The following is a 24,860-nucleotide window of genomic DNA, read 5'->3' on the forward strand; positions in this document are numbered from 1 at the left end:
TAGTGTTAATTTAAACAGGGAAGGTGGATCAGCAAGACACGTGAATGCAGACAAGGAAGTCAAAATCTGCTGTGCAAGGGAAAATACAAGACACAAGATGTAAGAAAGGTGAGATATAAAGGGGTTGAGGCCTAGCGACTCACACCAGTATACAAATATGTACCAGCTACCCACATAGATGGATTCTGTGGTGGGCTTCCTGGATGTGAAGAGGATGTCTGCAACTTCATCAGGAAGGCAAACTGACTCTTACTGGCACAGGTCAATTTCCACACATGCTGCGGAAGCATTTGAGAAATGGGGTGGATAACCTAGTCATCCTGCTGCAAGAGTAGATTCATCCACTGCGGGAGAGAATGATGTGGCTGAATGTTGAGTGTCAACAGTTTGGCATACCAGATCATTTGTGTTCAATCTGGGGCAATCAGCATCAACAGTGCGACTGGATACCCTCACGGGTGACAAGTAACGCTCTACAGTCTACTGATCTGCTGATTGATTGATTGATGCTCTCAATCACCTCTCACTGGAGGATCACGGCTGGGAGATGCACCCCAAAGTTTCGGAGATAATTGTCTCCAGATTGAGCTTTTCATTTTGGATAGCTTTGTCACTGCTTAGTAACTGAAGTGTCATCCATTCTGTTTATTACTGATGACTTCAAGTTCATCTGCCCTCACAGCATGCATGTCCTGAGGAAGGTGCAGCGGATCAAGCAGAGCTGATACTGATTGCCGCCGACAGAACACAAAGGTTCCGGTTTGCCAAACTGTTGGCACTCAAGAAGTGCCCACGTCATACTCTCCATGAACAAATAGTGCTCAGATTTGACTGTGAACCTAAGGTAACATATGTGGGAGGGAACAATTGGAAGAGGGATATAGGCATCATGCAAATCCAGGGATTCAAACCAATCTACAGCATCAGGTCCCAGTAAGACATGCTTCATGGACAGCATCTGGAACTTGTACTACTGAATAACTAAGTTCTGAAGGCAGAGATGCAGGATGAGTTCAGTGAGTACAATCCGGTGCATCTTTCTCACAGAGGTACCACCTCTTTGGAACATTTATTTCAGCATAGTAAGAACATCTGCCTAAAATATCTTGGCATGTGACAGATAGAACGTCATGGTGGATGGTTGGTAGTCTGGAGGTAGGGGCAGGAAGTGTAGGGCATAACACTTGCAGATTACAAGGATAGCACAGAACCCACTGTGATCATCTCCCAATTGGTAAAGAAATGGGATAAGCACCACCCCACTAAAAGTTAATGTTCTAATGTGGGGTCAGAGAGGTTTTGAGGCAGCTGAGCTGAAACAGGATGGTAAAGACTGTCTCTGTTGCTATTAACAATGCCCCCTGAATCCAAGACTGCTCCAAGAGTAGTGGTACAGCTGCTGGTTATCTGGGAAGGCTTCCTCTGCCAGGAATGTAATGCCTTGCAATAGCCACAAAACATCTTCTATTGTTGATGGTACTGCCACGCTGGGGATCCAAAGCCTAGACGCAAAGCCATATATCTACCATCTTTGAAGTACTCCAGGGAGTACTTGGCTTTAACCCCGAAGAGTAGATCACCATAAAGGGCACATCCATGAGTTTGGCTTGTACGTCTCTGGAGAAGTCTATAGAGCATACTCAAGTGTGCCAAGTTATCATGATAGCCGTGCCCAGGGACTGAGCAATGGTGTCTGCTAAACCCAGACAGCACTTCAAGAGCTGTTCAGATTACTCTAATCTGTTATTGGTATTGTGTGCTAACAGCTTTTTTATGTAGTGTGGTAAGTGACTCACTGTAAGTTTCACTAATCCTTCAAAATATGAACATAACATCCCAGGAGGCAGGTGCCATTAGCAGTGTAGCGGGCCACTCTACCATAGGAACAAGTTACGTACCTTTGGCAAACCTCTCTCTCATTGATACCAAAGACACTGAAGAAGATACTAAATAATATGGCAAGGCGCCACACTGTATAAGGAGAATTGTTTCTGAAATATTCCAGTTTCAGTAGGTGGTGCTATGTTGCTCCAACAGTGACTCCGTTCAGACCCAGAAGTGATGGAGCAGAGCTCCATATAAGAGCAACCCCTGCATGCTGAAGTAAGTTTCATAATCTTCTCCTTCCGTGCCCTCAGATGCTGAGCACTCTGAAGAAGAAGCAGGTGACAGTATGCCATATTATGATGTTCAGGAGGCCATTCCACAGAAAGAGAGTGGGAAGGTAGTGGGGAATCTGCAATGAGATAGAGTAGCCACAAGAAGCAGCATTAATGGAGGTGAGTAACTTGTTCTTCTTATGGATATATTCTAATCACAGATTCCTCACCTTAAAAATTGATAACACAGCAGTACCTTTCAAAGGTGAAGTCTATGGGGACTATACTCAGATCAACAAGTCCTACAGGAGAGAAGGGGGAAATGACCAGGATGTCAAGACAGTAGTGTTTTTTGAACAGTGTTTTGTGAACACGTGTACTGATACCCAAGTCACAGTCTGGTAGATATGCCGAGCTAGAACCCTTGGCTGTTGCAGATGCCTTGGCCCTGGTGCTTATGTATCGTAAGCCAGTGCAAATTCTAAAGGTGAGGAGTGATGCAAGTGCTGGCTGGGAAACTGAGCATCAATTGGATAACAGAGTTGTGGATCACTTGAAGTATTTGTCATAAACTAGCAGAAATGCCTAAGTATAGCGTATTCACGTAGTTGAGCCAGGATATGATGAGGGCTTTAACTATGGCAGCCACACAAAGGCCTTTCTCAGCATCATCATAGTGGCAAAGCAAATGGCATACATATGTGTAGTGTTCTCCATCCAGGGCTTAGAATGCTTGTGCCATGATGTTCTGGCCACAAGCATTATATTTAGAGTGTTGGTTTGAAACGAATGTCTGTTGGCTCCTGATCCCTCGTTTGAGCCGGCTGCTGCACAGCACCTGTGTTATCTCAATAAACTACAAACAAATTCCAGCTTTGCGTCGATCTACTTACGACAATATGATTAATTTGAGCCGACATATTCAGGCCTTGATCTTAAAATAATCCTTGTTTTGGTTAAGGTAGGAGTATTGCCAAGATTGGTTGGCCTCCAAGAGGAGGACCAGATAGTGTAAGACTTGTCAACTAGGACTACCTCAATAATATGGCAATTCAGCTTTAACCAATTTGTTTACAAGTGGTTTTGAGATGCTGGTCACACAAGTGCGGAATGGTCTGTATTTCGACAAAATTGCTAGGAATGGATACAATGATCTACATTTGATCTGTACAGGAGATGATGTTGAATCCAAAAGATTAGGGAAGAGCAGCCAAGAGGAGGATATAAAGTGCTGGGCTTAACAAGGAGCCCTGAGGCACATCACAGTCTATATTGGGTGATTGTAAACTTAAAGGGGCAAGGTAGACACTTTGGATTCTGCCTGAAAGAAATGAGCAGAGCCATTTAAGGATCCTTTGACAGAATCCAAGTTGATGTAGGTATTCAAGGAGAGTCGTGTGGGAGACTGTGTTGAACACCATGGACAGATCCAGAAGGATAAGGGCTACCTTGATGAAGAATGAGGCGTAGTCTGTCAGTAGCAGTCAGAATGGCTGTTTCTGTGCTGTGGGATGTATGGAGGCCAGGTTGTGAGGAGTAAACCTGACCATTTGCTTCCAGGCATTAATAGAGTTGTGCATTCACTAATTTCTCAAGGACCTTGGAAGGAAATGAAAGCAAAGAGTTTAGTCTATAACTGGCAATGATTTGAAGGTCTGCTGATTGTGTTTTGAGTAATGGAAGTAGTAAAGAGCATTTCCAGTTCTCAGGGACTACAGGTTCTGTTAAGAGGGGTCTAATAGTAGATCCCAGGATAGTAAGGGCAAGTTTAAAGGTGTGATGACCGTAGTCCAGGCGCTTGTGACATGTATAATGGATTACAGAAACATCCTTTATTTGGGGGCAAAAAAGGATGTTACGCGGAGGCTACACGTGGTACAACACTGCCAGGCTGCTCTGCCAGATCTCTAAAAAAATCTCCCATGTCCAGTGTTTTGCGAAATATACATTGGCTTAAGGTCGAAAACCGTGTTAAGTTTAAAGCCCTGAGTTATATGTATAAAATCAAGGTTGGCTCTGCCCCTAAATATCTGCAAAACCTAGTCCACCCTTACCCACCTTCTCGTCTACTACGATCGACCACTTAGGGAAAATTCTTGGTGCCCAGGATTAAACTTACAAGAATGGGAGGTTGATCGTTTGCTTGCCTTGGTCCATCCATGTGAAATTCTCTTCCTATTGCACTTCGCAATGAAACTTCATATATGAATTGCCGTAAACGTTTCAAAACTTGATTATTTAACCAATAATTCATTATTCTTCTGGATTTTTTCTTGTTTTCTCATTTACTCTTTTTCTCCTCATTCAGGCTTGGCGCTGGGAAACCCTTGTTGGGTAGCTGTGCACCGTACACAACTAATTTAACATAACATGAAGACAAAGATCCAGATGTGAGCCCAATTTAACATTCATAGCAGTGTCTTATAACATTTCTACATCAAGCTCGCTAAAATCAAAGAAAGATGCACCAAAGGCAGTCTCTGACATAGAGCAGGTTGTGCTTTGAAATTATCTTGGATCTTCTTCTAAAAAGTGAGCGGTGAAGGTGTACCACAGTTCCTGAGAAGGCTGTATCACGGTACTAGAAGATTTTGATTTGAGGAAATTCTTAATGATGTGAAGATGTCCTGAGAGGGACTGGAACTATTAGCAAAACAGTCAGAGACCTACGTAAGTTACTTGGCTCTAATGAGTCTCTACTACATTTTGATATTTTATAGGTTCATTTGAGAGTAGTATCATTTCCAGACACGTGTGAAGCTCATGCAGTGTTATTAAAGGCCCTGTATCTCCTCTGAGTTCCAAGCGGTAGATGGTGCACTCTCAGTAGGTAGCCAGGTTCTGCAAGGCGCAATAGGGTTTAGTGCAGAGGTAATCCCTAACTTAAAATTGTTCGCGGTACCTGAGATATAAGTGTAAGGCTTAGCAGGGTTTAATGAGCAGATGTAGCTAAAGCTGTCTTGAGAGACTCTGGTTCAAGCTTGAGATGTATTTGGGCCAGTTAAAACACACTGCTGTTAGCTGACAGGGGAGTGGCCAAGTAAAATCAATCAGACAATGGTCTGAACATAATGGCAAGGTAAGGTGCAAAGGTGGTAGTGTGCTCGCCATTGGCGAAAAGTTAATCAACAGTTTGTCCGATGATATGAGTGGGGCCTGATTTTAACTAAGTAAATCCTAGCATTTTCAAACCATAAATGAGAGTGTGCGTGCCCTTGACTCCCAGTTCTTCTCATAGGAAGTTCAGATCGCCCAGGATGGAGACAGTGAATTATTTCATAATATAAGGAGCTGTCAGCTTGGCAAGATTAGTACTAAAGCCTGTGCGTGGAGCAGGAGGCCTATATACAAGCACACTCCATAAACATGTTTTTGGGCGGTCAGTCTTAAAAATAAAATACTTTCAAAGGGAGTCAGCAACAGAGATGGTGCAGTACAGGTTTGAGCCCACCATGATGGCTTATCTGCTGCTAGCTCTGAGAAGTCTATCCTGTCTGAGGATTGAGTAGCCTTTAAAGATGGCTAAAAAGATGTTGGCGTTGGAGAGTGAGCTAAGCCAAATTTCAGTCAGAAAGAGAGGTTCAGGACTAAGGGTATTCAGGTAGTCGCAGACGTGAAGTGGTGTTTGTGTAGTGAGCAGGTATTTAGCAAACAGCAATGTATACTGTTAGTCAGCAGTTTCTCGTAAGAAAGGGTAGATGAGCATCGGAGCATTGGGCTGATCATGACATTTGCAGAGGATAGAGAGTAGGTGAACCTACAGCTGCAACATACAAAAAGGCAATGGCAGACAGCAGGGGATGCCTTGCAGGATAGGGCTGCAATGTCTTATTAATGTTAAGGCTGCGGAGAAACTTTAAGGAATTTCCAAGCCTTCGGTACTTACTTCAGGCGAAACATATACTGGTGCTGGAGCTCAGCACAGTCCATGAGTGGATTGGCGTAGATGGGCTTGCCTTGGAAGCGCCCCTGGTGTGCTCGCAGCATGGATGCACAGCAGCAGTGCTTATGTAGTCTGCCATCAGGGGCGTGGATAAAAGAGCAATTACACATTGTTCTCCACAATGTTGGAAGACACCCCATGTCACCTCCAGGTGCAAAGACCATTAGTTATCCGCTAAGCATCGGCGGCCGAGAGCATACACCCTGGCATTTAGAAATTCCACTGCCTGGTAAATCTTGAAGGAATTTTGGTTTTCAAGACCAAGAAGTAGCTCTGGATCTGAGTCTGAAGGCACAGTAATAAAGGAACTGACTTCAGTGTGAATGGTTGGAGCTGCACAATACCACCTGTTGGTGCCAAGGAGTACTGCTTTAAAGTGTATAGAAGCAATCTGGCGCCTGGTGGAATTTTCAGAAGCTGAGGAATCTACCGTAAGAAGAATCCATCAGAAGTAATGGCTGTTCCAGGAAATCCTGGAGAACAGTACAAGCAAAATAGACATCCCTTTCTACTTTGGAGTCCAAGAGTAGTGCTTCACCAAAGTATGAAGGGACCTCCATGATGCTGCTCTGGAGCTATCAGTCATGGGAACTCATCTGACCAATGGGAGGTGGAGAACTTGCCCCCGGTGGAATGGGCAGAGATAACCTCCAGTGAATCTTTATTGGTCAAAACACAGCAAATGTTGATGCTCAAAATGGTCCACCTAGATATGGTTCTCTTCTGTAAAATGGTTCCTTTTTATTGGCTGTAAAAAATGAAAAGCAGGGTTTCAGCTTGTGCAACCTCTCCTTCTCCATGGTGAGGTGTAGAGGGGGGTAAAAAAAAAAAGAAAGGCTAAGGGCCTGACCTAGTTCGAAAGGGGTCACTATCTTCGGTAGAAATCCAGCTGTGGTTCAAAGCACCAACTTCTCATGGGAAAATGGAAATGAAGAGGGGATGGGACATTACCGCTTTCAATTTGCTAATCTGCCTCGCTGAAGTTATGTCAACGAGACACACAGTTTTAATAGTGTAAAGCCTCATCTGGCAATTGTGAAGAGATTCAAATGGAGTCCTTTCCAAAAAGGTTTAACAGGATATTGAGGACATTTGTAAGAATGACAAATGGGGCTGAGAGAAGCATATTTTTCGGATCTTACGGAATATGTGACTTAAATAGAGATAGTTGGTCCAGGAGGTAGAGAAAAGCCAATACGGTAGCCAAGTATTCCTTGATCGTAGTCATCACACAGCCTTGTTGGGTTAACAATAAGGAAAACCTGACAATGTCAAACAATTGGGCTTTCAAGGTATCTGCATTGTTCTGAGAGCCCCAAATGATTAACATATTTTACTATCCGGATTACACCGACTTGGTGGAATGACGGGGAGCTGACAAAATAACGTCTATCACCTCAGCAGGTAGGTGGAAGGATGCCAGATGTGCCCTCTTCAGGCTTGAAGGTGGAGGCTATTGAATTTGAGGCACAGGTCTTTCCTCTCCATTTGGGAGACAAAGTCTGCCCTGAGTGCAATGCAGAGAAGGGGACCTAGGAAGAGGTGCGTATGGTCTGTGTACCACTCCTTTTTCTGTCAACCTGAAGTCATGAGGATGAATTGGGCCTGGTATTGGTGCAGCTTTCTTAGAACCCAAAGAATCATGGGTATGTGGATAAAGCATAGTGAAGAGAAAAATTCTACTTCAACTGAAAAGCATCCTGTTAAGGGTCCCAGCTACAGATACTGGAGGGCACAGAACTATGGACCATGTGTCTAGTTGCACGAGGCAAACAGGTCCACCGGATGGGTACCCCACTGGACAAAAAGAAGTTGGCCCCTTCCTGGTGGATCAGCCAGATGACCACCTACAGCTGTCAGCCCTGGTGATTAGAAAGCCAGCCAGATGGTTCAAAACCAGTCAAAGTCCATACTGAGGAGCCCAAGTCCAGAGACTCAGTGCTTCCCGACAGAGAGGTGAGATCCTACCTCTCCCTGTTTGTTGACACACCACATCAAGGTTGTGTTGTCTGCCAAGAACTAGACAGATTAGCTGTGAAAGAAAGCAAAGAATGCCTTGAGTGCCAACAGAACTACCCTCACTTTGAGTAGGTTGATGTGTAGACATTGCTCCTCCGGAGACATGGGTCCTCGGATCTTCAGTTTTTCCAGATCTGCATCTCTCTCCTCCAGAGTGGAGTCTTCCATTACCCCCATTACAAACGTGGCCGCAGCTAGATAACATTGAAAGGATATCCCTGTCACAAGGTTCTCCTCTACACCACACTAGGTTTAATCCATAGCTGCATCCTCGGAGATCCCAATGGTGTTTGATAGATCTTCCCCAATCTGGAACTACTGGCTGTCTAGGCATCCCTGGAGGCCTTTCATATCCCATTGTGCATTTGTGACCAAGAAGCCTCCATACTTCACATGCTTAAAACCATCAGAACTGGAATTTGAGCACCTTAATGAAATGTCTGAATCACATCCGAAAGGTCCTGGATCCTACCGGTAAGGGAAAGACTCGTAGAGATATGGTAATCCGTACTGCCCCTATGAACAGGACGCACAGAAAAGGTTTCAGGTAATATATGTGCACATTGATGCAATAGTTCACTTTGAACATCCGACCCGCTGTCCACTGCAGGTGGTGGGATACCTACTCCAGTGACTCATCTTTCAGTAGCCAGTCGTCCAGGTAAGAAAAAACAGGGATACTAGTCAACAACTTTGTGAAGGCTAAAGGTGCCGATGTCAAATGAAATTGGAGGACTGCAAACTGACAGTGAGTGGACCCCACCACAAATTGCAGATATCTCATGTATGACTGCAGGATTGGTACGTGGAAGTATACATCTTGTAAGTTCATAGACAATATCCAGTCTCCTGCCTCAAGCACCAATAGCATAAGAGTTAGGGACAGCATTCAGAATTTATTCTTGCGAAGGAAGAGATTCAATACCTTAAAGTCTATGACAACCACTGTCCTTCTTGGGAAGCAACAAAATAAAAGTAGCACCCCTGCCCCATTTCCAGCTCTAGTATCAGTACCACTGCTCTTTTCTGTAGGTGATTTGCCACACTCTGCTTCAAGATTCCCAGGTGCTTGTCAATTCAACTGGAAGAGGGATTGGGATATGAGGTTTATGAGTAGGGTGTAATCCCTTTCCGCTATCTGAATGACCCATTGGTCCATAGTAATGGCCTTCCAGTCCTCAGAAGAGGTGGCCACCCATAGGAGCCTGTGGCTCAACAAGCTGGAATTAGAGCTGCTTCCTGGGAGGGGCAGGGTGAAATAGGAAGAATAAATAAAGGTGGGAGTGAGGTTGCTCTCACTTTACTGTGGCCTTTTTACTACCTGAAGAGCAGACTTCGAGGCTGTGCTCACTGCTATTGTTGAAAGGCCTGTCACTTATGAAAACTGAAGCCTCTTGCAAATCACTTAAACTTGCAAAACTCTTAATAGTCTTGTTGAGGAGGCTGTAAACGAAGGGATCTCACAGTTGCCCTACTTTCTTTGACTCTTTCAAGCATGGAGTCCACTTTAATTCTAGAGACTTGGATCCATTAAAGGATAAGTCCATTAAGAAGGATTGTACATCTGTTGAGAAACCAGAAGTGCAGAGCTACACATAGCGATGGATTGCAATATCGGTACCCATGGATCGTACAGCAGAGTCTGCACTAGCCCAGGCTGAATGACTTAACATGCTGCAGCTTGACCGTCTCCATGAAGTGAAGAATGCTCCGGCAGGTTTGGTACCACAATGCTGGACAGATTCTGTAGGGCATAATTATAAGGACCAAGAGTGCAGGTCACATTGAGCTACTTTACCACTCGGCAAATCTGTAAAACCTGTTTGCAGCCAAAAGCCTCCCATTTCTTAGATTCCTTTCGGCAAGAGCTGTGGGTAAAGCTCCAGGAGTCTGTATGGATGAACATGAGGCTTGAATTACTAGACTCTCCAGTGAAAGATAGGAGGTGAGGAAATGTTGATTGTGGGTGCAGGCCAATACATCTGGCTACAACCATGTTGACTGCTATAGAATTGGTGGGTTTTCCCCACACCACTAAAATATGGTCCAAGAGAGCATTTTTGAATGAAGTAAGGGCTCTGATGCCTGGACAGAAGGCTGCCGGACCCAGGAATGGATATAGTACTGAGCTTCAATTGATGATAGAGGAAGTTCAAAACCTCTGCTGTTTTTCTAATACAATGTAATACGAGATGACCTACAGTGGTGGGGGCCCATAGTTGTTGCTGTCCAAGGCCAGTTTCAGCGTGGTACCAATACCACCAGCCTCTGCAAGGGCTTGATAATAAGGGTCAGTGGTTAATAAAAATAGAACATCCTCAGGATTATCTTCCAAAGGGGCGGAATTAGTTCTAAAAAGGGTATAGATTGTGTCTTTGTATGATGCTTGACTCCTACATTGTTATTCCTCTAACAACCTTTGGGTGTCCCTTTGGAATCTTATCACAGAAAAACCTGGAGTCTGAGAGAAAGGATGTGGCGCCAAGCTCAGCATTTAGTCGGTGTCAGGAATAATGATTCCAGTGCCAAGGGAGGAGCCAAAGCAGGTGGCTTAGATGGAACAGATATAAGTGTTGTTGGAGGCAGAGGTGTTGATGGCAAAGGTAAGAAGGGTGCAGAGGGCAAGTCCACCAATGTAGAGAGACCCAGCACCCCTAAAGGTCCCATAGAGCCCAAGGGTGCTCCAGGGGGGCCTATGGCTAGCCTAAACAGATCAGATAGACCACTGACACAAAGAAAGCAGAGTCTGATCCCAGAGAAGGGAGCTCAGGAAAGGCCTGAGAAGATGGCTCCAGATCACTTGGTGTTAATGGCATCGTTGTCGGATTTGGGTCACTGGGAGCCACGGGAAACAGCCATCACATCGAATGCATTGTAACGCATGCGAATACAATGCAGTTGTTACACCGACCGCTTTGTTACATCGCTGTAGCATTACAACGCAAGTTGTTACATCGACTTGCTTTAGGGGGCGCGCTAGCCTAAGGAATAGTATAATTTACTATTCCAACACCTTCCCTACTGATGCACACACTGGAGTTGGAATAGTAAATGATACTATTCCTAAGTCCAGCGCACCTCCTACAGCAAGTCGATGGAACGACTTGCGTTGTAATGGTACTGCGATGTAACAACGCAGTCGTTGTAACAACCTCGTGGTAATCGCATGCGCTGTAAATGCATGCGATGTAAAGACCTATATACAGGAGCCACAGGTGCTGCTCATTCAAGGAATGAATCTTCAACCAATTCTGGATTTGAAGACAATCCTCTGGTGTTGGGGATCATCTTGGAGACTTACCTGTAGGATGACATTCTGTCTCTTCTTCACATGCTTCTTCCTCAACTCTGATGAAGAACACTCCTATTGTCTTGTCTGATCTGTATTCTCGAGTGGCAGGCCCAGGTCATGAAGAGCTTTGCTTCTATCTACTTCAGGGCTTTGACAAGCATGCCCCGACACAAGTTGCATGTTTTGGTGTTGTGATCAGAGTCAAGACACCAAAGGCAATCATCATGGGGATCCATGATGGACATATGTCCATAGAATGTTACGCGGGTTTGAAGCCTCCATGTTTGGGGAGACCATGATAAGCACTGAACCAAAAATTTGAATGCAGGAATCTCCAAGAAGCAATTTCCTTACACTAAAATCCAAATCCTCATCAAAGAGGCAGTAAAAAGGGAACTGAAGTTGCGCCGGGAGGGGCATGAATGTCATCAATATGTTGCTTCTAGCTCCGGCGTATGGGAGCTATTAAAAGTTTCTGGATCCAGTCGGCACTCAAGAAGTGAGGAATCTGCAGGAACAAGTATTCATCAGAACATATAATTTTATATATAGAACAAGTAAAACTCGATTAAAAAGAATTGAAATAAAGAAGAGGTTGCCATGCTTGCTCTATCAATATTTTTGTTACTCACATGAGGACAATAAACATGTTATTCATGGTTCTATATAAAACAAATATGCTGGACATTTTAATACATGACATGAACACTTACAGCATTTTTTATGGTGTATTCTGATGTGATGTTGTCAATCTCGTCAAGAGTGTAAGAGGAAACATCCATACAGGATGGGTGACTCTCATTGAGCATCAGAAGTTGATAGTAGTCTTCATTGGCTGCACAGTATAGAAGAGCATTAGAGTATAATACAGAACACCAAAAAAACAGACAGCCAAGTTCTTTGTACTGTTATTGTCATTCTGGTCAAGCATCCTCGTTTGGTCTGTGCACTATGTTTGGAATAAGTACACCAGCCGCTCATAAATCATGCTCTGTGGAGAAAACATACTATTGATTAAGTGGTCTCAATAGTACAGCCAAGAATTGGTAATTACGGCCCGACTCCCAGAGAGTCCTCCTCCACCCAATCTGCTGAAGTATTGCAGATTATAATCCTAATTTGGCTGGCAACTTCTGCGGCTGGCCGAAAAGAGATACTAGATAGATGATACTGATGACATGAACGTCAAGCAGGAGGCATTAAAGGAATGAGAGAGCTACAACACTACATAGGAACAGGAAAAATGTAGTTGGGGGAGAGAGAAACCACACACAAATGCTACATATAGTTCAGAGTTGAAAATAAACTGAGGAATGGAAGAAGGAGTATGGAAAATGTGTAATTTGGAAACCTCAATGAAAACTGGTGTATTTAAAGTTGTGCAACTTTGCCTAAGCATTACCTATACCCAAGAAAAGAAATGATGAAGATTAAAAAGTTAAGTAAAGGAGGCAACTGTACAGCTTGAAATATGTGAAGGTATCAGCAGGAGTCATGGAATGTAAAAACAACCTTACATTCTGTGCCAGGGAACACTAGAAAACAGTTCTATATGTGACCCTCTAAAGTTTACTCCATTTATAATGTGTGTGATTGAGATCCTGATGATGAAATCATTTAACAAGGAAATGTTATAAATGATCTGTTTTACGCCACTGCTTGCTACAATAATCAATGTGCTGATACATAGTTCCTTCTAAAACTTTGTCCCATTTCCTTTCTCAGGTTTGTCAGGTTGGTCCTGGCTAAATAGTAAGAAAACTCCGGGTTCTGCATCTAATAACTTCTGCCCCCTTTTCTCTACATTAAAGCTTATATCACAGAGTATTGAGCATTGGAATATCATGGTATCAGAATATCGAGAGACAAAATATAGAAAGGTAAGTAAATATAGAGGAAATACAAATTTACTATTCTTACCTCCTCATCTATACACTTTGAATATATATATATATATATATATATATATATATATATATATATATATATATTAATATATATATATATATATATTTCCAAAAGTAACACAGTTCAGCGTGCTCTCAGTACAACAAAAGACACAGCATCCAAATGTAGGTTGTGTTGTTTAATTCACAATGCGTTTCGCCATCGACAATGGCTTGATCACGTGATGGCGAAACGCGTTGTGACTTAAACAACACAACCTGTATTTGGATGCTGTGTCCTTTGTTGTCCTGAGAGCGCGCTGAACTGTGTTACTTTTGGATATTAGATAGCCGGTTACTCCGCCGGCGTGCACGCCACTCTTTGAGGGTCTCAGAGGTCCAGAAGGTAGAGTATTGCAATTTGGATATATATGTTGAAACTTTGACACGTACAGCCGCCCGAGGGGATTATGGGAGATGTAGTCCAACTCGGGGCAGCAGTCAGTACCCGGAGGCTTGTATTGCCGTTGAAAATGTGCACAGTATGTGCAACTCAGAGCCCCGGGGGAGCGCTACAAGTTCATGGAGCCTTCTTTAAGAGTGCATATTTTCGTGCGCATTTGGAAACATTGCTTCACGAACGATTGCTCAGCGTGTCTTCTTCTTAGACTATACCGGACAGACTTTGTATTGCTGAATTAAGAGACAATGAAGTGGGAGCTTGTACGCCTTTTTGGGCAGCGCTATCTGCATTTAAGCAGTTTTTTAATCTTTCTGTATTAAGTAGATTAATTATCAGGAAGGCAGCACATGTTGAGAGCATTTGGCGCCAATACAATGTTTTATGATGTCAGTACCTCGACAGGCCATTTTTTGACTTGTCTATACCTCAGGCTAAAATAGACTGTTGCTTATCATTGTTTCTATGCATACATTATGAATTAGCTCAGGTTTTATTGGCATTTTTCGTTTGGAGTGTAATATGCAGTTATTTACAACTTTGAATATCCTGCACTTTGCTAAGGAGGCATATGTCGCAGGTCAATACATCTTCCATCCAGAATGTCTAAACTTGCAGTCTATTCTCTATGTTTATGTATGCTTGAAAGAGGGAGGAGGGCTATATATTTCAACAATGGCATGGCGCCAAAATAGATTGACAAAGCCTGCTGCGCAGGCGAAACGCGTCTCTTTTCTGCAGGGTCGTGGGAGACCTGAATATCAATAAATAAGCCTGATCCATACATGCCTCGTGTACGTGCCTCTTCTTTCCTGAAGTAGGAGTGTTTTCCTTCATATATATATATATATATATATATATATATATATATATATATATATATATATATAAATTTCTTTATTCGGCTTTTCACAAAGGAAAACCATAAAAGGAACATTTAAAAAATACAATTTACATATTTGCACAGAAATACAAATTACAAAAATAGGTTCCAAAGAAATTCATACGAAGACAATTTTATAAATTTGAAAGGAAAATATCAAAACATTTCAGTTCGTCGAGATAAAAATTCCAAGGTGCTTTTTACAGGTTTTTCCTATGCTTCATAATACATTTTAAGAAATTAAGGACAATGTAACAAACGGATTCAGACTCCAGCATTTGGAGGCGAAGGATTGCAGGCCGACATTGTCTAAGGCCCCAACGCCTCAGTGTTGGTAGTAGCCAGATTTTCCTGCGTGGGTGATGGAATTTACAAAACATGATAACATGTATATTGGACTGGTTTGATTCCCCATCACAGGGACATAAGGGGAGGCTTGAGTCTCAGCTGTTATTCGCGGGGAAAGCAACCAGTCTAAAAAAAGTATCCAATCTGAATCTTGTCATCAACATTCTCTCATGTGTGGTGACCTGAAGGGTTAGATACGGCTGAATGCCGTAAGTTGTCTGAACCAGGTTCGCATGGAGAACCGAAGGTTTTGGCGACTCGGAGGTCAATCTCAATGTCTCTAAATGACCGAGGGCTAGTTGCTTTAGGGCTCTCTTCGGAAGGTCAACTATGGACTCTGGCTGGAAATAATATTTCTCAAGACCAAGGTCTTTAAAGAAATTTCTAATGTAGCAGAGCCACTTTACTTTTGAGGACTGGTCAAGAGCCATTGTATCAGCTACAATTGACTGTGTCAGTGCATTTTTGACAGAAGTCCAAATGCGCCGCCACAGCACCAATGGTTGAATCTTGAGCAAATCCTCTAGGTAAGGAATTCCTAGTTCCAAATGAGAGGCATAGGTTGAAGTGCCTCTCGGGGTGGCTAAAAGAAATCTTAGGAAAGTGTTTTCTGCTACCTGGAGGGCACTGGTATCTGTGTGTCCCCAGACTCCCGCTCCGTACAGGGCAATGGCCTGGCACTTGGCACTATAGATTTTCAATAGCTCCACTGGTGCCCTCCTCCCAATCTCTGGGAGAAGCTCATCAGGGCCGCTATGGATCTTCTGAACAAATGGCATCTTGTCTCTACTGCTGGCTTCCATGTCAATCTTTCGTCTATCATGATTCCAAGGTATGGGTACTGGGTAGTTACCTCGAGTTTTTGGTTGTCGAGATAGATGTCTTTTACTCGTTTTTTCCCAGTACCTGATATCATGACAAACGTTTTTTTGACGTTCACTTGTAGGTCCAGACCGCCCATAAAAGTCGTATATCTATTCAGAGAATTCTGCAGTTTGCGCGGTGTGCGCGTGAGAATGACAGCATCATCTGCATAGAGCAGAGCGGGAATCAGGCGCTGTTTTACACGTGGGAGGTCCTGGGCCCTCTGGCTCCAATATATATAGTCAAGGTACATAGTGTGGAGTCAGGTATAGAAAATCTCTACTGACTCATCTTTTGATATTTGTGCCTCAATATTCTGGTAATTGAGATTCCCATCTCAATATTCAATATGCAAGGGGCACACCTAACATAACCTATGAATTGCACACCCCCAAGACCTGAGGATAAAGGAACGTAGGTATGCGCTTGGACAGCGAGCTAACATTTATGTCCCAGTTAAGGGTAGTATCTTAATCTACATTTCACCATTTATGTTTGCTAAAGTGTGTTCTGCCATATAAGGGAGTGAGTGTGACAATTTGCATATCACACACAAAGGGTACACCACTTCTCTTAGAAAATATCCCTAATCCTGGCTCTTGTCTTGACTATATAATTGCCACAGACTTTACTCCAGACACTCCAGCAGGACCATTGCAAATTTTCAGTTGAAAAACACATAACTTGACTATTAAAACACTGTGCCTCATTCATAAGGCTCTGCATGACTCCTCACTGTACTATTTTGCATAAATACTTGATCCTAGCTTTTGAGAAGAAGTCTAACAACCACCAACCGCCTACCATTGACACAATCAGCCAGATCAAGAGATACAGCTGTCTATTTCTCCATGTCCATATCCCCACCTCTTAATTTTCGACTGGAAAATGAATACCTCATGTTCTCTAGGTTGCCAAATTCCTCCCTAGTCAGTCTCCTAGAACGGATTTCACCTCTTTACCCAGATTTGGAAGACTCTTTCTCCTTATATGCTTTGCCATCCTTATATGCTTTGCCATCATACAAGGGATACATTAAGTGGTGGGGTATGTCCAAAAATTGTCCGTCACTGCTAGATTATTGACCGGTTCTCTGCCAATAGGGTTCTGTAACTTTATTAGTAAGCACTCATAAAGTTGTTGGCCCACTAAGATATGAAAAGGCGTCTGACAATTTCCAGATTGATATACATAATTGTGCAATGGAAAGGTCCACAGCTCACCATCAGCTTTCTTCCTTATGGTTAATAGGATCTGACACACACTGAACAGCCTTATTTTCTTCTTTCACATGGAGAAGTACAGGGAAAGGAAGGATTTCACCCTAGATGTCTTTAGAAGTAGTTTGATGGCCTTCTAGAAATGAGCTTTCCAAACCACTGATCAGACCTACAGAGCATTTTTCTATGCAAGTTAGAGTAGGAATTATGAAATTTACAGTTGTAAAAATAAAGAATCCTATCTTTGTAGCTCACAGGAATGCACTGGTTATGAAAGTGGGATCTCTCAAACTTAGATCTTAAATTCTAGTTTGCAATTCAGAAGTAGCCTATATGACTCCCATGACAGCTTCATTCCGGCACTGCTGAACGAAAACAATTGTTTTGACTACAATCCTGGAATCCCCGAACTTAAAAAAAAGTCCAGGAAAAAAATTCAATATCGCATGGCACAAAGGGTGGAGAAATCTAAATCTAAATATCCATGACATGTACAGGCTTAGATGGCTTCTTAGACTTGGTGAGGGTTCTGTCAGTCATGGCATGGAAATGCATTCATTAGTTTTTATTATTACTTTCTGTTATCATGGCAAGAAGAGACTTTGTCAAAAATACCCACTGTTTTTTACACAAAAGGTGGTGTTGAAGTGCATCTATAGCGAGTAGCACGTTACGTGAGGAACCAAAATTAGTGGTTAGTATACTTTTTTATTTGTTTTTCTTGTGCATTAGTTGTGTTACATTTTCGCTTTTGATTTCTTGTTTGCTTAGTAGAGTTGGTAATAGGGATAGAATGATAGGAATGGATTAGAAATGGGGAAATAGAAAGTTGTTTTTTTAAGTAGTTGTCATGTTTGCCTATTAGTTGGGTGGCATCGCTAAAAAGAAGGGGTGAAAGTTTGAGAAGGATATTTGGGAATTCTTAGTTGTCATAAAGGTTTAGGATGAGACAGAGGGAGGAGCGATGAGAAGTAGTAAAGGGATTTTTTTACTAACAGAATGTAAATCATGTATAAGCCTTTATATTATTTTAATACACTTTTTTTAAGTTTAAACGAATGCAATACACACTATTAAAATATCATTACATTATTTTTAATTAATACTATGTATAATTGTTTTACTTAGTTGGGAATTTATTTTTAACTATAGCAAGGTAAATCAAAGGATTAAAAAACTGGACTAAAGTTGGAAATCATTTGTACAAAATATTTTAATGTTTCATAGTAAATTAATGTCGCATAGTTATTTTAATTGTAGTATTAAAGAAAAAATGCTACAGCACTGATAACTAGATTTTGAAATAAATATTTAATGAATGTAAATATATTAAGTTATATTTAACCTATTTTTACTAGACTATAAAAAACAATCTATTATGCATAACCAAATATTACAAGTAATGTACAGATCTAATTAAAAGCAATTTACTTATATTTTAATATATTCTAATATCTTGTATTGTATTGCATTGTACTGTAATAAACACTACACACTTAGGGGACGATTAGGATGGCGGACGGACTTGCGTCCGTCCGCCACCCCTGAGTAGGAGGGACCGTCCGCATGGGCAGCGGCGGTCCCTCCATGGCAATTAGGATGTGACCGCCACCCTGGCGGTCACATCCTGTATGTTTTACATTGCGGCGGGTGCTGCTTGAAGCAGCACCCGCCGCAATGTAAAAAACGAAAGCAGTGCATTTGCATGCACAAAGCGGCAGGCACCGCGCGGTGCCTGCCGCTTCGTGCACGCAAAGGCATGGGGGTACCATAGGTACCCCCCATGTGCACCCCCCACGCCACCTTCACCCAGGGGGCCCGCAACGGGCCCCCAAAGTGAATGTCCGTATGCTTTTCCACGGCGGCAAAGCCGCCGCGGAAAAGCATTACTTTCCCTACATCCTAATATGGCTGGCGGTGTCTGATAGACACCGCCAGCCATGTTAGTGCTTTTCCGCCGTGGTCGCCTTCCGACCGCGGCGGAAAAGCGGCGGACAGATTGTGAGACCCACCAGCCATCCTAATTTGGCGGTGGGTCTTTCAGGCCTCCTCGGCGGATTACCGGCATACTCCGGGCCGGCGGTGGCTTCCGCCGGCCCGGAGTATGTGGAAAATCCGCCATCATAATGACCCCCTAAATGTATGTATTTGTTTAACATTGAATTATACTTTATCATATTCTTCACTATTCGAAAAAAAATATTTTGAATACACATTATTTCCGATGGTGTTTACATTTAAGTACCTGCCTCTATTATTCTCCATGGGAGGGGGTTGCAGTACCAAACGGTCTGCCTTGCATGGGGCTAGACATACTACTGATTTTTTAGTAGTAACTTACACTTGTAAGTTAGGCTCCTCCCCTTTTACAGGGTGTGTAGGCATGTATGTCTACACCTTTGAGTAACTTTATGCTCAGATTTTACAAATAGTCACAAGTAGTAAAGTCACTCAACAGTGTAACAGTAAATTTACAAATATAATAACTTGCAAGTGTAATTAATGTTTGCGAATAGCCAGTTTAATTTTCAAATAGATCTCCTCAGGGTTTTCAGAATTGAAGAATACATAAACAAGATCAATTTGAAGACATGTGGGACGTCATCAGAATCCTCTGAATAGACCAGATCCACCTTTTCAAACAGTTGTCATTTTGCGGGGAATGGAGCTAAATGCTTTCAGAGTTTTGAGATCTGAAGTGACTTCTGTTTATGAAGGTGACTTGAAGCAGGTATGTATGTATAGTGTTATATCAGAGTTCCCCCATACAATACTTCATAACCTCGTATTGCCTCATGAACACGAACAGAGCAGAGTAGCGAAGTGCGGAGTTACAGTTTCAGGAATCTATGCTGAAATATAGCAATGTGTGTTCTTTCTGACAACGGGTATAGAAGTAATTATTGTTAGTTTTGTTATGCATTGGTATTTATAAAGCACTTTACCCCACCTTATGAGGCCCATTTGACCACAAAGACTGCCATAATAGTGGTGTGGAAAAGTAAATTTTGCCATGTTGTATGTGCCTACGTGTTCCCCATCTTATGTTATATGTGCATGATCGATATGCATGTATTCCCCTCTGATCGATTAAAGACGCAATTACAGTTGTGTCCATCTCTAGTACGCCAGTTTCCAGTCTTCGTGAAAACAACGAATATTAGACCTATGTAAACCTACGTTGCCACATTTTACAGTGTGCACGTTAATTCATTGAATTGTCCCCGTTTCTAGGCCTCAAAAGGGCCCGGACTCAGATTCAGCTCCTGTCTCCTGAACCCTCTCCGAGGAGCGATACAGCCCCCACCTGCATCCCTGACCCTTCGCTTACTTCATGCCTCGCAGTGCCCGGCCCGGCCTGGCTCTGCCTCCCAGTCTGCCAAGAGTATGTTATGTTTCTAGTTATCAGTCCAGCCCTCCTTCTCTGCATTCCTAAGCTACTGAATCGCATCAATAGTTTCCGTCATGGTCTAGCCTTTATGTCTCCATGTAAGAGAAATACTGTATTAATATTCATAGAATATTCCTAGCACACACAATACATGTAGAATTATGCATGCACCAGTCTTAGAGTCTATTAGCCTTTGCCCTGATAACTTTTGGATTCTATCAACATGTACTCTAAACACCAGATACCAGATATGACTTGGGTACATGTCGCTCTGACACTCCAGACTTTAGTCTCCTCTTCTAGCGCAGAAGTCATAGCCCCCAGTTCTCCCTGGTAACACGTCATTGCCCGTTTGCGCGCACCACTAGGTTAGAGGTCCCAGCTGCTCAGGTAGCCCCCTCCATGTTTCCGCCCCGTTTATGACATTTCTGTTACGTTTACATCACATGTCTATGTATACGCCCTGTACACGCCTTCTTGTTACATCATTTTGCCCTTATCTTTCGCGACTGCTACGAGTCACGCCTACTGCTACGCCTACTGTATTGAATGTAATGCATTTGTTTTGATATATATACTGTGCACCCATGTTAAAAGTTATCCCAGGCTAGCCAATTCCCAGATCCTGTCCCCGGCAGCTGCCTTCATTCCCTTCCCGTACAGGCTGTCCTGTTCCTATCCTTTATGCCTGATTAAAGCCTGTCGACTCAAGATACCTCGAATCCTGACTCTTATTTATTGAGCTACCTGTTTTATTGATTATATGAAAAATAGTACCGGTAATTAATTATTTATTTACCACAGAATGGCGCCCGAATAGGGACTTGCCCTTTCCCCACGCGCCGGAGAAGCCACGCAGGCCCCCTGATCCTCTGCAGCCGTGACGGAACCATACCGTGCACGTGCAGATATTTCTGCTTCAAGTATCCCTCAGGCCCACGGAGGAGACGGAGGTTGCGGTCCAGCATCCAGACGAGGCGGTGAGGAACGCGGCGAGTCCCGAACAGAGCCCAAGCCGAGAGTCCAAGGTCCGAGGTATCCGGAGGCCCACCTGTAACTGAAGTCCGAAGTTCGTAGTCCGTCGTCGTAGCAGTCCAGTCCAGTCCGAGGCCTTCCGTTCTTGCTGCCCGGTGAGTACCGTTGCTGGGGTAGTATCTAGACAGGGTCAAAGTAATTTGTCTCTGGTCCGTGGGTTTGGGTACGCAGATCCAACACGAAGTGTTCACCTAGGTGGACGCGGGTCCTGACGTGTCTCTTTATGGGACCTGTAAGTTTTGTGCTGTTTTAGCAGTACATCTAGTCATTCCAGTAAGTTCTGTTCTCGAGAAATTCATGTGTTCTGTTCTCAGTATACCAGGTAGTATTCTGTCCGAACTGTTATTTTAAATGTTATTTCATGTGTTTTCAATGTCGTGGTATGAGTGATTTGTTTTTCCAGTTATTATTGTGTTTATCGTGTATTGTATTGTGTCCAGACTCCAGCCTAAACTATGCCTCTATTCTCGAAGTTACGTCAGTTAAAAACTAGAAAAGGTCTGCTCGAGGAAGCAGTTCCTGTCCCGCCTAGGGACAGTCCAGGTCATTTTATGTATCATAAGCATGGCTTAAGTGCCATATTATATCTAGACTTATGGGTGGAGTACACCAAGGAATTAGAAGAGAAATATAGATGGCCCATGTCAGGTACATGGGATGCCGAGTGCATCATGCGAGTAGAAGAAGCATTATGGAAAAGGAAATCCAGACAGTCCCAGAAAGATGCCATCGAGTTATGGCGCAAAGAATCTCATAGAAGAACCGAAAAAGAAATCAGAAAAACAGAATTAAGTAGGGAATCCTCAGAAAGAGCCCAAGAAAGGGAATTAATCGAAGTAGGTGAACGAGTTAAAGCCGAACAGTCAGACAGACAGCGAAATGCCCTCATTAAGGGTATGTATCCTCTTCTTGCCGAGGGCTTGCCGAAAGCAACCCCGGAAGCACCATGTAATTTTCCGCCGCCATTAGTTCCGATTAAGCTACGTCACAAACCGACCGCAGCTGATATTTTTCTTTCGTCCTATTTGGACGACACAGTCCCAGAATATGCCAATCCTGTTCCGCCAGCTCCCGTAAATAATGTAATTCCTGTTCCTCCAGCCACCGGGGCACCCGTTACAGCACCTGTTACGGTACCCCCGGTCCAGCCTACAGTACATGTACCCGCTACATCAGTCACTCTCCCAGCACGTACAGTACCCGTCGACGCTTCTAGTCTAGGGGCCGAGGGGGGAAGTCCTCCTGGAACCCCGCCTCAACACAGACGTCTGACACTTCTCGAGCTACATGAACGAGCGTTACAGCGTTCGCCCAAACTTCAGTCAGTTGCAGATATCAAGCGAGCCCTTACCGAATGCCGTTATGATCCAGTCCCAGGCGATGATGATATGGTCCTGTATTCATTGCGTGTAAGACGGGTGACCGAATATTTGGACACCCTACCGAATATGAAAGGTTATCTAGACAGAATATATCGTTTTATCCGTACAGGAGCAGATCCAGGAAGCATTGGCGAGGCCATGGCTCAAAGAAAAGTCGAGATTCAGCTCATGCTTTTAAAGTTTCTAATTAATTGTTTAATACGAGAACAAGATTATCCGGATAAAGATCCGGAAGAAATGAAAGTTCTGACCAGGTGGAGTGACCATATAGCCGAGGGAAGACACAAGACACAGAACTGTATAGAGAGTATGTACAAGAAGATCCGTAGGGAAATAATAAAGTTACACGAGAAACGAGAAACAGCACGAGTAACCGAGAAAGAAGACGACTCTCCTACCGAAGAGGTAGACGACGAGAATCCCTCCAGAATAGCGTATGTAGGTAGAACTAGACTTCCCGACCGACATTCAAGCCTAGAACACAAGAAAGTTTTCCCCCCTCCAGCACCAGAACAAGGTTCTCTTGAGCAAGTATTTCAAGCTACCGATCACATTCTGAAATCACGAATCGGTTATAGTGAACTTAGTACCATGCATGAACAAGAACTAGCCCGATCAGCAGTCCGATGGACTACTGATTCTACCACTTTTCCAGACGAAATAGTGGCACAAATGTTTCTGAAACTGCCCCCAGCCGAGCAGCGACTGGTGGGTATGTATATGATCCAGCACCTCATTACACTGTATGAGGGACAGCATTCTGATCCAGGTCCGTTACATGATGTTCTGAACGAGTTACTCCAGTATAGATGGAGAGGTCTAGGTACCGATTTAATTAGTATCATTCTAGAACAGCGCCACAAATATAGAACGTTTCTGAATCCGCATTTTGTTCATGTCCCACCTCCAGAAAGTAAATCATTTTACATAGATAGACAGCATCCGTTACGAGAAGTACACCCAGTTAGGACAACGGGTGGTGATCTAGAACGAGTATTTGTTTACACCCCTATCACAAAGATGGAACTCTTAGAGATGAAAAAGTTAATTCCCTGTCACGACAAAGATCCAGCAGGGTTCCATCGAGAATTAAAAGACATGCTCCGTATGGGAGAATACACGTATCCTGATATCATTAAAATGTTAAAGGTCCTGTTGCCCGCAGGGGTATATGAAAAACTCAAGGAAAAAGAATGGGAGGTGGGAGAGAAAAAGATAGATTGGACAGCTCTAGAAGCTGAAGATACTTCACGAGTACCAGGTACCGGTCTAGGGGGTAAAGTTAAAGAATTGCCCGAGTTATTGATACAGGTTTTGCCAAGATTACTAGCCACGAAAAAGGAAGATTGGGATGCAATCTCAGCTTGTAAACAGAAACAGGATGAAGACACTAGTGATTTTTATTCTAGATTTGAAAAATGTTTTATTATTAACAGTGGTCTGAAAACGAGTAGTGAATCGTACCCTCATCTTTTTGTTACCAAACTAGTCGAGAATTCAAGTCCACAAGTTAAAAATCGAGTATTGAAAGTCGAAAGTAGTTGGCAAGCTAATACTCCGTCACAAATGCTACAAATGCTCCAGTATCACCAGAACAGAATCAGGGAAGAGCAAGAACACGAAAGGAGACGTATGAAAGACACGAAAATGAAAGTATTAGTTGCACAATCTGTTCCACAAGCCAGTCAGAAGAGGGGTCCGAATCAAGCCAGTCATCCTGCAGCTCCCGTTAAAGGGACTTGCAATTACTGTAAACAGCCAGGTCATTTTATAAACGAGTGTGCAGTTCTGAAACACAACATAGCTACTGGTAAAACTAAAGAAAGACCACGTCCGCCTAGACAAGAACAAGTTTTACAGACTTCTCAGCCACCACAGGATGCACAACAGACAGTTCTAGCACCGCAGCCTATCGCTGCAACACAGCATGTTACACAGCAGATGTACCAGTATGCCCAGTCAGAGTATCCAGAGTATCAACAGTATTCATGAAACAGCCTAGAGAGGGAGGTAGGCTTGCCTCTCATCGAGATACCTG

The 24,860-nt window shown here is 43.2% G+C and overlaps 1 protein-coding gene across 1 annotated transcript in view; it reads right to left on the reverse strand.

Annotated features, from left to right (window-relative positions):
- Positions 1-24,860, reverse strand: part of LOC144792911 (period circadian protein homolog 2-like) — a 385,755-nt gene that overhangs the window by 290,640 nt on the left and 70,255 nt on the right. Inside the window, exon 5 of the mRNA XM_078668113.1 lies at positions 12,067-12,188. Within this exon, the coding sequence (XP_078524239.1) occupies positions 12,067-12,188 (122 nt within the window). The remainder of the gene's footprint in view (positions 1-12,066; positions 12,189-24,860) is intronic.

Source organism: Lissotriton helveticus, chromosome 11 (genome assembly GCF_964261635.1).
Source record: "Lissotriton helveticus chromosome 11, aLisHel1.1, whole genome shotgun sequence".
Lineage (NCBI taxonomy): Eukaryota > Metazoa > Chordata > Amphibia > Caudata > Salamandridae > Lissotriton > Lissotriton helveticus.